The 13,661-nt window shown below is 45.3% G+C and overlaps 1 protein-coding gene across 4 annotated transcripts in view; it reads left to right on the forward strand.

Moving 5' to 3' along the window:
* The window catches only part of PRICKLE1 (prickle planar cell polarity protein 1), a 105,617-nt gene that overhangs the window by 81,443 nt on the left and 10,513 nt on the right, over positions 1–13,661 (forward strand). The window contains exons 1-2 of one of the 4 annotated variants that reach the window (XM_080660668.1): positions 1,163–1,256; positions 12,162–12,345. In XM_080660668.1, the coding sequence (XP_080516794.1) occupies positions 12,214–12,345 (132 nt within the window). In that variant the 5' untranslated portion in view covers positions 1,163–1,256; positions 12,162–12,213. Of the gene's footprint in view, positions 1–1,162; positions 1,257–1,387; positions 1,783–12,161; positions 12,346–13,661 lie in introns of those variants that run through there. The other 3 variants (XM_080660667.1, XM_080660669.1, XM_080660666.1) reach the window with 3 other exon arrangements.

Raw genomic sequence — 13,661 nt, forward strand, 5'->3', positions numbered from 1 at the left:
CATGGTTAATTTCACAGCTCCACAGAAGACCTTTGAAGTCCTCTCCCCGCCCTCCCACAAATCCCCACACTATCTGAAGGCTGGAGGAGCTCTATCTTAGAGCTGTTTGGGAACTGTCTTCAAAACTAGAATGTATACTGCCCAACAGAGAGTCCATTTGAATTTCAAATCCCGTTGTCTCAAACAGTGTTTCCAAGCTAGCCTACCAGCAGAGCCACAACTTACTTTCTTTTTTCTTTTCTTTTTTTTTTTCTATCTCTGCCACTTTAAAAAAGTAACAAAACAAAAAGCACCTTCTCCAGCAGAGATAACAGAAATTGGCCAGAGTTATTTACTTGACTGCTCTATTTATGGCAACTTGTTTGTGTATTTTTAAATCACAGTTACAATGAGCTATTGTTCAGTTGTGTACTGTAGAAACATATATGCTGCAAACTACTCCCAAGGAATCCTAATGGTACAAGGTTCTTTTACCTAACCAAAAAAGTTAAAAATAAAAAAGTAGGATACCGAAGGAATTTGACCGTTTTAATTTGCTTTTCTTTGCTAGCCTTTTATGAAATGGCAAAGCTATTAAATATTGCCTCCTCTTCTCTCCATTTCCTTTTATCACCATGTGATAAGGAGACGATTGCAGAAATTAAAATCTGTTGTTGAGAAGAGATTCAGACCTCTGCTGCAAATATTTATCATTTCTTTCTGGGCTTGCTTGGAGGTTCTGTTTTTGCTTTTCTTGGCCCTTTCTGTGGACACCTGATGCCAAGCTTCCCTTTCTCTTGGTGTACCTAGAAATAGCTCCGAAACAAGATTAGCCTTAAGTGTGGGGCAGGCAGGTTCTTGTGTTCGAATAATGATATTCACTTAACCTACTTATAAAAACTTTCAGTCAAGTACTTGATTAAGTGCATCCCGTGACCTGGCTCCTTTTCTTTTCTTGTTATTTACTGATAAAAATAAATCTCCTGCGCTAAGCAGTAGGAATCACTTCGAAATGCAAGAAAAGTCCTACGGGGAGAATTCATATGTTAATGAGCCCTTCCTAGGGAGAACTTAGTTCTACGTGCCATTTGCTGACATCATTGTTATGGGCTGAGTGGAGATGATTTCTTTAAGAGGTGGTTTTGCATATTCTCCCAGCGCTCTGTGGTCCGCGCGTGCACCTGCGGGAGGGGGGAGTTTACATAAGCGTCTTGGGGTATTTGCCTCTCAGCTGCTCGACTCACTAAGGCTCGCGGCAATGGAGCGGATGGACCGAGGTAGGTGCTGGAGCCGCGAGGCTGGCCAAGTGGGTGGGTAGCTTTTCGAGGAATAACGTGCTCACAGGACCTCGTGGAGACCTGCCAGGGGCACGGTCAGCAGTGACAGTTCCTGGAAAGAGGGCGGCGGCGAGATCAGGTTGGGCAGGCGCCTCCTGCGGACCGGAGCGGGGAACCGAGCCAGCCTGGCATCGCGAGCGGGGCGGTCGGCCGGCTGCGCTCCGCCGAGGGTGGGACCGGCAGGAAGCGAAATGGTTACTTTTTTTAATGCGGGCTCTGGTTACTTTTGAAGATCGGTCCCAGGCGGGCCCCCGGAGCGGAGTGGAGTCGGGGTTTTTCTCTCCGCGGTGGAGGATCCTGGGGAGACGCAGAGCTGGGACTTGGGGGATGCAGTGGCCTGGACGAGGCGACTGTAACACGGGGAGCAGAGTCAGCGACGCCGGCGGGGACAGAGGGTCTCCGGGGAGCAGGAGGACCTTTTGCCGACACCGCCCCCCCTCCCCACGGTTGGTTGCGGACTGCAGGGGTGAGAATCGCCGCGTTGCACCGAAAGTGGGCTCGACAGGGACAGGCCGGGGAGAGTGCGTCACGGCGGGGCGGGGGCGGTGGCGACCCCCTCGCCCGCCGGGCGGGGCCAAGCGCGGCGCCCTGACGGGGGGCGCGGCCCGCCGTGGTTTAATGGGGGCCCAGCGTTCGCTGCTCCCTCCCTGCTAGGGTCTCCTCCGGAAATGGGTGGGCGAGGGTGACCGGGAGGGCACCCTGCCCTGTTTTCCTTCGCGAGGCACCACGCGCCGGCCGCCAGCCTCGGCCGGTCGCAGGGCGGGTGGGCGGCGAGTGCTCGCCAAGGGGCTCGGGAACCCGCGGGCCGGGGCGGGCGCCCCGAGGGGCTGCAGGCCGCGCTTGGCCCCGCTGCCCGCGACCGCAGGTGGGAGCCGCTGTCTGGGTCCGGGGCTGGATGGCATCGGGCGGCGTGGACTGATCGCCGCAGGCTGCAGGGGTGCGCGCGTCGGTGCGCGCCCACGGGGAGGAGGCTTCTCCGAAGTTGGGGGCCCCGGGCCGCTCGGTACCACCGTTCAGCCGCGGGGCGAGTCTCTTCCTTGGAAGGGACCTACGCCGGGAGGCGGCGCGAGGCTTCCTTCTGGAGACGGGTAAGGGGGTTCGAGGGCACTCTTCTGGGTGGGTGTCGCGTCAGCGCCTGGGAGGGGTTCACTCCCATCCGCTGGGTCTTGAGCTCGGCCTCCGGGTGCGGGAGGCCGCGGAAACCGAGAGGAAGCCGGGGGATCGATGCGACCCACGGCCCGGGGCGCCCCCTGGCGGCTCGAGCCGCCGCCGCCGCACGCAGGGTAGGGATCGCGGGGCGCAGGGGGCGCTGGCGCCGGCTCCAAAGTGTCTCTTCGGATGCGGGCGTGGGGTTGACCCAGCGGATCCTCGACAGCCGCCGCTGAATTTTCCCCGAAGAAGGGTGGCATCCTTTCCCCCCGGCTCCCCTCCTGACCCCCTTTTTCAAAAGCTCGGGTTTCCACATTAATCTATGTCAGTATACACCAGGCTATGTGTGGAATTTGTTTTTACAACTCGAGTCTTGTGACTTCTCAAACACTTTCTTGAAGTGTTTTCTCTGGAAACTTGTTTCAAATGAGTGCTGTACGTCTCACAAAGAGGAGTGTTGTTCAGAAGCCAACAGGTGACAGGGTGAAACCTGAGTCTCTGTGTACATTGGAGTCAAGTCTGGCTGCCGTTTCCTTGGGCCGCGGTTGAAAATAGAAATTCAGAAAATCAATAGGAGACTGACTGGAACACAATTTTCAGAAAAGACCTGCGTCCCCCGTTACGGAAAACATAATGAGTCCATTGGAACCGTGCCTTGCGTGGTGCGCCTCGCACCGCGGCATGCGTTTTGGGTTTTGTCTTGATAGGCCGGTTTACAGCCAAATAACCTGACCCCAAAAGCGTCGCTCTGGCAGGGGACCACGCTTTGTCATCGTGTTTCCTCCTTTTGTTAAGCAATCTGTCTTACTGTCGTGGAATGTATTTGTGCATGAAATTAGGATGCTTGGAAACCCTGCAGGGCCCACATTTCCTCTTGGAAAAATGGATAGCTTCTTGGCAATTGGATGGTGCATGACAGGCCACTCAGTTGTTGGGAAAATGTACAAGTTGGGTGGACGTTTACCTGGAAAATGCAGAAAACGCCAAAGGACACATGGCCTCGTGCCACTAATTGCTAGTACAAAGTGGTTTTAGTTAAAGGATGTTTCATAAGCGATATCTTCAGATACCCTCGTTAGGTTTTTACTTTTAATTTTTTTATACAAAATGTATTTACTTTTTACTCACGTTATCTTTACAGTTCACTTCAGCATAAGTCAATTTGCGTTATGCTCTGTTAGCAGCGACTTCGGTCTTGAGCAGACCATAGGCATTGAGTGCTCTTTGGGTGTGTGAAAACTTTAAAGAGATCATTGTGGTCATTTTGCCAGCCCATGCCTTTTATATGTCTCAGGCTTTTTTATTTTTAAGTTAAGGTCATCATAAACAAGGAGATATGTGCATCCGTAAGGGTTATATTTTGTGTACTGAGAAGAATGGGAGTGTTACAAGTCTCACTGCTACCAGATTAGCCTGGAGTTAAATTTAATTCACCTGCATGTTTAGCCTAGCAGTAGAGTAACTTGATTTGGGTATGTGTGATCTGCACCTTCTTGTTAACAAGCAGTTTAAACAAAGAAGTTGTTAAGTAGTTTGTGGTCCACTGGATGGCACTTAGCAGCAGGGGACCCCTAGGGAATGTTAGCCCACTGACTTGACAAATCAGTATCTGTTCTGGTTTTTGGTGATCAAAGGATTTCTAGCTCCCCCGGGCATGTTCACATGAGAAATACTTATTCATAAAGACCTTACCCTACCAGGGTAGTCTTCACATGGGAACTAGAGTGGCATTACCTTGGGGAAAGTATTTGTAATTAGGGGTATGACCTTAGACTTCATTTACATTGGCAGCCACTGAAAATTATTGTTTTCTGTTCACATGCTTTTGATTTGCTTTGGTGACTTGGTCCAAGAAAATGATGAATGATGTTATAGGAACCATACCAGAACTGATGTACAGGTATCACCGCAATATGGGTCTGATTGAATTCATTCTCCTCAACTCCCTCAGACCCTCACTCTCCGTCTGACTTGCCTATGTAGTTTCCATATTGGTACATGACAGATGTTTCAGTCAGGTAAGACTCAAAACTGTCTTTGACCCAGTTTCTCTCTTTCCTTTTACCTTCTTTCCAAACCAAGCCAACATGTTTAGGCTCTCTTGGTGATAACGGGCTAATAGGTCCCGCCCAGGTTCCCTTTCTCTTTCCTGACCATCTCTATCCTATTTAATTTTCCTTAAGACCAGGAGTGGCACCCTCCTAATCATAACCTTTTTGTCCTCTCCCATTGCCTAGAGCAGGGTCGGCATACTCATTAGTCAACAGAGCCAAATATCAACACTACAACGATTGAAATTTCTTTTGAGAGCCAAATTTTTTAAACTTAAACTTCTTCTAATGCCACTTGTTCAAAATAGACTCGCCCAGGCCGTGGTATTTTGTGGAAGAGCCACACTCAAGGGGCCAAAGAACCGCATGCGGCTCTTTGGCCCCTTGAGTGTGGCTCTTCCACAAAACACCACGTGCGGGCGCACACGTACAGTGCGATTGAAACTTCGTGGCCCATGCGCAGAAGTCGGTTTTCAGCCTGGGCGAGTCTATTTGAAGAAGTGGTGTTAGAACACTCAAGGGGCCAAAGAGCCTCATGTGGCTCACAAGCCACGGTTTGCCGACCACTGGCCTAGAGGGTTAAGTGCAAAGTCTTCTGCTTGACATGTACTACTTGAAAGTTCATTCAGTGCTACCACTGCTGTCCATTGTTGCTTCTTTGGAAGAATCTGTCTTCCAGTGAAACTGTCAACTATTTACTGTCTCTGGACCTTCATATACTGTGCTGACTTATTAAGCTTCAGGGAAAAATAATAAAGATTTAAATATATATGTCAAGGTCAATCAAAATAATAATCCTTAGCTACTCTGGATGCAGCATACAGCTCATTAGAAAATAAATGGTCTCCAAATACCAAAATAGCATTGCAAAATAATAAAGCTACTTTTTAATTTTAGTAACACCTTCATGTGCTGTATGTTATCTTATTTAACCAGTGATTACTGCGCTTATGGGAGGAATGCCTAAGCCCTTGTCCACAACCTAATTATTCCATATACTTTCAGACAATTTTTTTCAAAGGAATAGTTGCCTAATTTACAGCGTATTGGAAGTAACACATTTAAAAAGATTTGGAGGTTGTTGGTTGTGGGCCATGGAAAAGGTTACTTAAGAAAAAACTCAAGTAGCAGGAATCCAGACGTCATGAGAACAGGGAGAGAAAAAACTTATAAAAACTTGTCCACCATCTTAGCCCCGGGCCATGCACTCCTGGACATCAGCTCTACATTGTGAGGTAGCCCTTGAACCGGCCCTATATTCTAGTTGAGGAACCAGGTTCTCAGGTCACACCCAGCTGGGATGGCTGGATTAGAATTCCTGTGTCTTGAATCCTGAAGCCAGTGTTTTTCTACTGTTGATTTTTTACTCCTATGGAAAGATGATCAGCCAAAGACTAAATCACATAGAATTACACATATAACCATCATTAAAGAAAGCAAGAGAATGTATAATGGAATTTGGAAGCATTCTTGGCGCGATGGATACTTTTTTTCAGTTCTGGCTTTTAATGGAACAAATGTCAGTTGCCTTCTTTCTGATTTTTCCCAGAACCATTCAATAACGGTCTTTAAAGATAAGGATGAATGAGTAAATGGAGTGAATGCATCTAGCAGTAAATTTCATGAGAAACCTCTCATGACATCAGCATGTTGGATGAATGAAGCTGTACTCCAATGTGGGTAACAAGCGCTACCTCACAGCCAAGCATACTGATATTCTGGGTCCTTACAATTGTTGCTCTCCCTAACACCACTGGAAAGACCCTGCCACGCTCTGTAGACCATTATACATGCTGTGTATGTGCGCACGCACGCATGTGTGCACACATGTATACGCGTGTATGTGCTTGCACATGCACTGTGTGTAGCGTGTTAGAAATTTTATGTAGGGATGGGTTAGGATCTGAGTCCAAGGGTGCTGGGAAAGATGGTCAATAGTTTGGCAAAACTGTTTGCTCCACAGGAAGCTAGAGCCTTCCCAAACTAAAAAAAAAAAAAAAAATGATGAAACTCACATGTTCACATGTCAACATTCGGTGCTTTTTTTAAAATTTATTAACATGTTCTTATTCCAGATGTCGCTGGTTAGCGTCAAGGAAATCTATGTCGTCGCAGGGACAGTAACAATGCCAGTTGGTACACATCTATAGTAACTTTAATTCTTTATATTCATGTAACTTTTTCTTCTTTAAAACTTTCATATCCTTAGAAAATAGATGCCATTTTTAAGAACCAGGCCCCGAGATGTGTGGTGGCCTGTCAAAGGCGTGAAGACTGCAGGGCTGCATCCCCTGAATGCTGAGAGCACCAGATTCCATTCCCCAAGGATTGCTCTTCCTTTGGGTCACATGTTCTCTTGACAATTATGATGACGGAGAAGTCACACATCTGAGAGCTGTTTGTCTTTGGGTCTTTTTAAATGGAAAAAAGTAGCTATTTAACAATTCCGAAGGGGGAAGGGAGAAAAAGGACAAAGGAGGGATAGGGTTCCATTTTGTGTTGTCTGGCACGAAGTTACTCCCACGATAACCCTTGTCTTTCTTATCTCATCTCTCTCTACCCAACCTCAGGCTTCTTTCTCCCCACCCTAGTGTTCACGTCCTGCTCTTCTGTTTGTCATCATTTCTCTCCTTGACTCCTGTAGTTGGCTTTTAGTCTTCTCTTCAAAGTAAAATCTGCAAATATCATAACCTGCTCGAATTTAATTCAATTTCCTGCTCTTTGTGCTTGACGTCAGTGCCATCTTTGATGGTGGTGTTCATTCTTAAAGGTGTTGCTTCCTCTCACATTTCCTTAATGGTCAGACTCTGGGACATGAACAAACCCAACCCTGAAAACGTTTACTTCTCTCTACATTACAAGACTTACTTACATCCAGAGTTATAAAGAGGTGATGGAGAGGTGGGGCTCCTACTGATTCATTCCCTTAACAGGGTCAGACCTAGTACAGAATGGCTTACTGCATAGCTGTCATTCATGTGTGATTAAATTCATTCAGCTTAGTACAGCATTTCAAGACCAGGATAATAAACCTGCCTCCCCATGATCACAGAATACTGATGGGTTGAACTATTTGGGCTTTTTATTCTATTTATCTCCAGCATCTAACTGTCGTGACTCACAGGTTGAGAACCGCTAGCAGGGTCGCCTAAGACCATCGGAAAACACAGATATTTACATGACGATTCATTAACAGTAGCAAAATTACAGTTATGAAGTAGCAACGAAAATAATTTTATGGTTGGGGGTCACCACAACATGAGGAACTGTATTAAAGGGTCGTGGCATTAAAAAGGTTGAGAACCACATGATGCCTTGCACATTGTTTTTTAAATGAACATTTTCTAAACAGCTATGTTTAATTGAGCTATGGCTTGGTAAGAGAATATGAAAAATACACACTTTGAAATGGTGTGTTGTGTATGTGAGAAAGAGGAGCAGGAAGAGGATGATAAAGCAAATGAAGCAAAATGTAAGCAGTTGTTGAGTCCGGGCACATGCTGTAAAAAAGTTGCCTACTCTTCTTGCAACTCTTCTGAAGTTTGAAATTACATCAAAATAAAAATTATTTACAAAAGTGAAATACAAAATAAATAAAGGAACATCTAAGTGGTTCTGAAAAATCAAAACAAAACAAAACAAAAAAAACCCCACACCAAACAACTTGAAAAAAATTTCACCCACTGTCATAACCCCATTTGTAAACCTGCTTTGTGTCCCCCTTTCACGTGATTAACTTTAAGAGACAACACCTGGAAATGAAATGAATGGAATTTTTCTCAGATTTAATTCACCCATGGTTTTACGTTTAGCCTAAAAGGAGGTATTTTGGCAGTCACTTCACGTGTCATTAGGAAGAGCAGATACCATATAGTCATATACATGCCTACATAAGGGATATTTGTGAGATCATATTTTTATTACTTTTATCATTTGAATCTTTTGCAAGGGCAAGAACATGCTCAGCAGTCAACTGCTGTCTTGTGTGGTGATATGAGACAGTGATAGGCTTAAGAATATATTCTGGATCTGCTGACAAGTACATGTCATTTAAAAAAAGAAAAAAGTAAGGATCCAAAATCAAGATTTTTGTTAGTAAAGAAAAACAGTAGCATCTCTTACCACAACCTGGTAGGTGGAGGTCATGCTATATAACTTTTATTTTTTTTATTTTTTAAAAATATTTTTATTGATTTCAGAGAGGAAGAGAGAGGGAGAGAGAGAGAGGAAAATCAATGATGAGAGAGAATCATTGATCGGCTGCCTCCTAAACGCTCCCACAGCCGAGCATGTGCCCTGACTGAGAATTGAACTGTGACTTCCTGGTTCATAGGTTGACGCTCAACCACTGAGTCACGCCAGCTGGGCCTTTTATTTTTCTAATGTTTGTTTTTTGGTCAGCTCTGAGAACTTTCTAATAAATGTAATGACTTGTTATTTTGTGTAATTATCTGCTGACACAAAGGAAAAAGAGGCTTTCTCCAAAGAATCAACTCTGAAGCAACAATTCATGAGGCCATTGAATTTTTATAATCCTTTCAACTATCTTCTCCTCAAAGTCCTTCTCTGGGCAAAGTGGACGGTCTCCCATCCAGTTATGTCCTTTTGCGTGCCTGCAGTGCAGTGCGTGGCTGGTTCACCAAAGGAAAGGGAGCTGGAGCAACAGTTCCACCTTGGGGAGGCAGGAAGGCGCTGAGAGCTTTGAGATCACAGGCCTGGTTCTAAGGGTGCTGCCAATTACCTTACTGACCTTGGATGGTTGACCTGTGGCAAATCACTCTGAGGCCGTCTCCTCCTCTGTTAACAAGATACACCCTGATTGGGTTGCTTGATATGGCGATTAAATGCCATAACACTAACAGGCGAGGCCCAGAGAACTATGTTAGCTGTCAGAGTGCCAACAAATGAAACCAAAAGCCGTGCCTGTGATACAGTGACTCACTCAGGACCCTTCCGTTGGTCTCTCCATGCAGTCGAGGAATGAAGTGCTCAGTGTGGGTTGTGGAAAGGCTGGAGGGTGTGTGCGAGTTGGAGGCCTGAGATGTGGCGGCACATCCAGATGATTGGGAGGTGGGGGTTGTGGCCGTCAGTGCCAAAGTTGATTTACCTTGAATAGGATAGTCATTTACTGTACCTTTTCCACAGAAGGCTAATCAAGGAACACAGCCCTCAAAGGAACTCAGATCCTTGGCAATCTGCACCTTTGTGTTACCTTAGAAAACCCATGATTTATCTTCATTTGTGGTGTTTTCTCTTGTTTTATAAGATCGTGACACTTAATTTTTAGGTTCTATTAAATATTTATGTTCTTTGTAAGTTTGTGCAAAGTAGGTACCTTAGTGTCTTCCTCCTTGGCCAGATGTGTCAAGGGACAAATAGGTATATTTCATGATTCAGGTGAAATTGCATTGCAAGCATCCCTTCTCCTGGGGAGGTGTTTGAGTTACTAATTCAATTCTTAACCTCTAGTTTTGGACATAGGGGAGCTTTTGTTTGTTAGTGGTGTGTGTGTGTGTGTGTGTGTGTGTGTGTGTGTGTGTGTGTGTGTGTGTATTTATGTGTGTGTGTGTATTTATGTGTGTGTGTGTTTAAATGAAAGCAAAAGACTAAATCCAAGAAATGTTCTGTCATTAACACATTCTTTTTATTGAGGAGTAAGTGCAACCCCCTATGTTAGAAAGCCTTTCCCAAGTCAAGAACATGAATGAGTTGCACCTGTGTGAAACGATGACTTGTTTAAAAGGTCATAACCTCCCAGTGGTGGTGTGGGAAATGAGGTCATCTTTACTTTTTGTTCAGGGTGAAGGAAAGTTAAATTTATTAGCTGGAATAATATCTACTGTGTGGCTTTGCTCCTACTGCTGGGACAGATCACAGCCATTGGGTGTTTGGCCTTCCATTTGTGTCCTTTGACATATAGAAGAAAAACCGTACATTTTCATAATCATAGGTTTTAGTAAGTAACCTTTTCTAACAGGATAAGTACTTAGAGTTGTGTTGATATAATCACTGATAAATGACTTAGTTTCAGTCTGGAAGTGTTGAGGTTTTTTCCTACCTGTTTAAGCAAACAAGGGAATTTTTTAAGGCAGAATAATTTTTAGAAGTCTGATGTGGCAGGCACATAGTCTAGATCAGCCGTGGGCAAACTACAGCCCGCGGGCCGGATCCGGCCCGTTCGGCTGTTCTCTCCGGCCCGCGGAGCCGAAAGAGCGGAGGGTTCTCTTGCTCTTCCCTCCGCTTTTTTACTTTGAATTTATATTAGTTCACACAAACACTCCATCCATGCTTTTGTTCCGGCCCTCCGGTCCAGTTTTAAGAACCCATTGTGGCCCTCGAGTCAAAAAGTTTGCCCACCCCTGGTAGATCCTGGCTTTTAGTTTAGCTGTGTGACCTTGGGCAAGTCACTTAACTTCCTTGAGCCTTGTTTTCTATAAACTTGGGTTGGGCTAATTATCTATCCATCTATATATCTTTATCTATATCTATATCTATATCTATATCTATATCTATATATATACACACACATATATACATATATATATATATATATATATGTTATTTTTTTTGTAGAGGGAAAGGGGCAGTTATAAAAAGCTTCATCTGATTCTGAAAATCTTGTATCTTTGTTTCTTCTTGGGGCCTTGGGATGAGGGATGGTTTTTTAAAATCAGAAAAAACTTATAAGGAACATAAATGGTGATGACAAAGTTCCTTGAGGGATGATTTTTAAAAATCAGAGGAAACTTATAAGGAACATACATGGTGATGTCCAAGTTCCCTGGGTTGTAGGGCAGGGACTGTTACCGAGACACCTTTATAGCCTTCAGCTGAGGGGACTGCCTTTGCCAATAGCAGGCTGATAGCACGTCACACATAGTAGGTGCTGCATAACGTTTCAGTGGATACCTGCTAATAATGCAGCTCAACACTAATAGCACGCTGGGTTTTATTTTAACCTCACGCTTGGATTCAATTATTTTTTGTTGAAGGAACTCATTAATGAATGTCTGGCGAACTTCAGCCCATAGATAGTAAGGGCTTGCAGATTTATCATGCTATATAAGGATTTAACTGTGCTATTTCTACCCAATGAGTAAACTAAGTTTAGTGTCTCTCAAAACTTTATTAGAAACCTGAAACCTAAGCTATTTGGCCCAGTGGACCCATGCCACAGGCAGCAATGCCTGGGTGGGGAAAATCGATGAGGACATGTGGGGAGTGGAGTGGGGTCTGGAGCCATTTTTCATGGCACATAGTGGGCAAGGTGGGAAGAGGTACAATCCCCACACTTCTTTTTTCAACTCATGGGACTTCACAGGGATTTCATTTGTGGGAAGTTTAATCTGATGTGTCAGGCAAGGCGATTGTCTTGAACCTTTCCAATGAATAATGGTGTGGAGAAGCACCTTCGAAGGGCCACTGGGACTAAACTAATTTTGGTGGCATCTTCGGAAATGCTGAGCTGGAAAGGGGGCTGTTTCTGCATCATGGAGCCCTGATTTTAAGTGTCCATGGGCCTGGGGGCTGGGGCGGTGAACTGGTAAACTGGGTGTTTTCTGAGGGCCCAGCTATGTGTAAACAGGCATCCAATAAGAGCCATGCCTGCAGGTTTTCAATTTGCTTTTTCTTATATTGTCCACAGCAGCCATTGTTTGATGTCCTGTGACTGAGAAAACCAGCCTTTGAACGTTGCTATGCCTTTGGAGATGGAGCCCAAAATGAGCAAACTCGCCTTCGGGTGCCAGCGAAGTTCCACGTCAGATGATGACTCTGGCTGTGCGCTGGAGGAGTATGCCTGGGTGCCCCCCGGACTTCGACCAGAGCAGGTGGGAACCTGGTCGTCCCGGGCTGTGTTTTTCAATGAGTTAAGATTTTTAAAGAATTTTTAACAATTTATACAACATCACTGCCACGCTACCCTCCTCAGTCCTCTCTCCCCTTTGGATGATTTTATAGTTTTGCTTTTCAAGGTCATAACCTCGTTTCTCAATGAAAGTTTTCTATTCCTCTTGAGCTCTTGGGTCCAGAAGCCCTAGGACAGTGGTCGACAAACTGCGGCTCGTGAGCCACATGCAGCTCGTGAGCCGCGGTTTGCCGCTCTGTTGACTAATGACTTTGCCGACCACTGACCTAGACTCTCGATTCCAATAATTTCAGGCTGTTGTTGTTCCTTGTGATTAAGCCCCTGTCCCAGTGGTCGGCAAACTCATTAGTCAACAGAGCACCAAACCGTGGCTTGCAAGTGGCTCGCGAGCCGCAGTTTGCCGACCACCGCCCTAGGAGGATGCTCTGATGACCGGAATCCAGAGCACTGCACATGCATTTGTTATGTGGGCTTCTAATGAGTCCCTTTGCAGAGAATGAGAGGAATTTAACCTTTTGAAAAACTCCAGTAGCAACAAAAAGGTAATAAAAGAGGCAGGTTTCCACGCCAGCTCTCAGAGAGCTTGTGCTTTGGAAGAGAGGAAATGCAGAGCTGGGAGAAACCATCTGAAGTGTCATTGCGTTGACCTTGGATAACCTTGCACATACAAGAATCTGTCACCATTCAGTGGGGATGGAACACTAATATTGAAGAGCTAATTTGGGGCTTTGTTTGGATTGTTATTTTAAGGAAGATGAGAACATTCTGGATGCCTATTTTTATTTTCCCAATGTCCTCATAATGAACTTGTTAAAAGTTGCAGGTGATAAATGTTATCATAAGGGCTGAGGTATAGTTTGAAATAAAAGGTGTGCAGTTGCTTGAGTTACGGTTGTTTTCTGTATGGTGGGAACTCTCTGGAGAATAGGGGCTTCTCATTCTTCAAGGGCCTAGCATCATACTTGAGGTGTACTCAGTATTTTTATAACTGCAAACGCTGCTGTTGCTGATATAGGGGGAGAGGGTGGAGTGCCGGTGCACTAGATAGGAAAGCGATATTTTGACAAACTGCTTATTAATAAAGAACCCCTGCCCTAGCGGATTTGGCTCAGTGGATAGAGTGTCAGCCTGTGGACTGAAGGGTCCCAGGTTCGATTCTGGCCAAGGGCACATGCCTGGGTTGTGGGTTCGATCCCCAGTAGGGGACTTGCAGAGGAGGCAGCCGATCAATGATTCTCTCTCATCATTGATGTTTCTCTCTCTCTCTCTCTCTCTCTC

Source organism: Plecotus auritus, assembly GCF_963455305.1.
Source record: "Plecotus auritus genome assembly, chromosome: 3".
Classification (NCBI taxonomy): Eukaryota; Metazoa; Chordata; class Mammalia; order Chiroptera; family Vespertilionidae; genus Plecotus; species Plecotus auritus.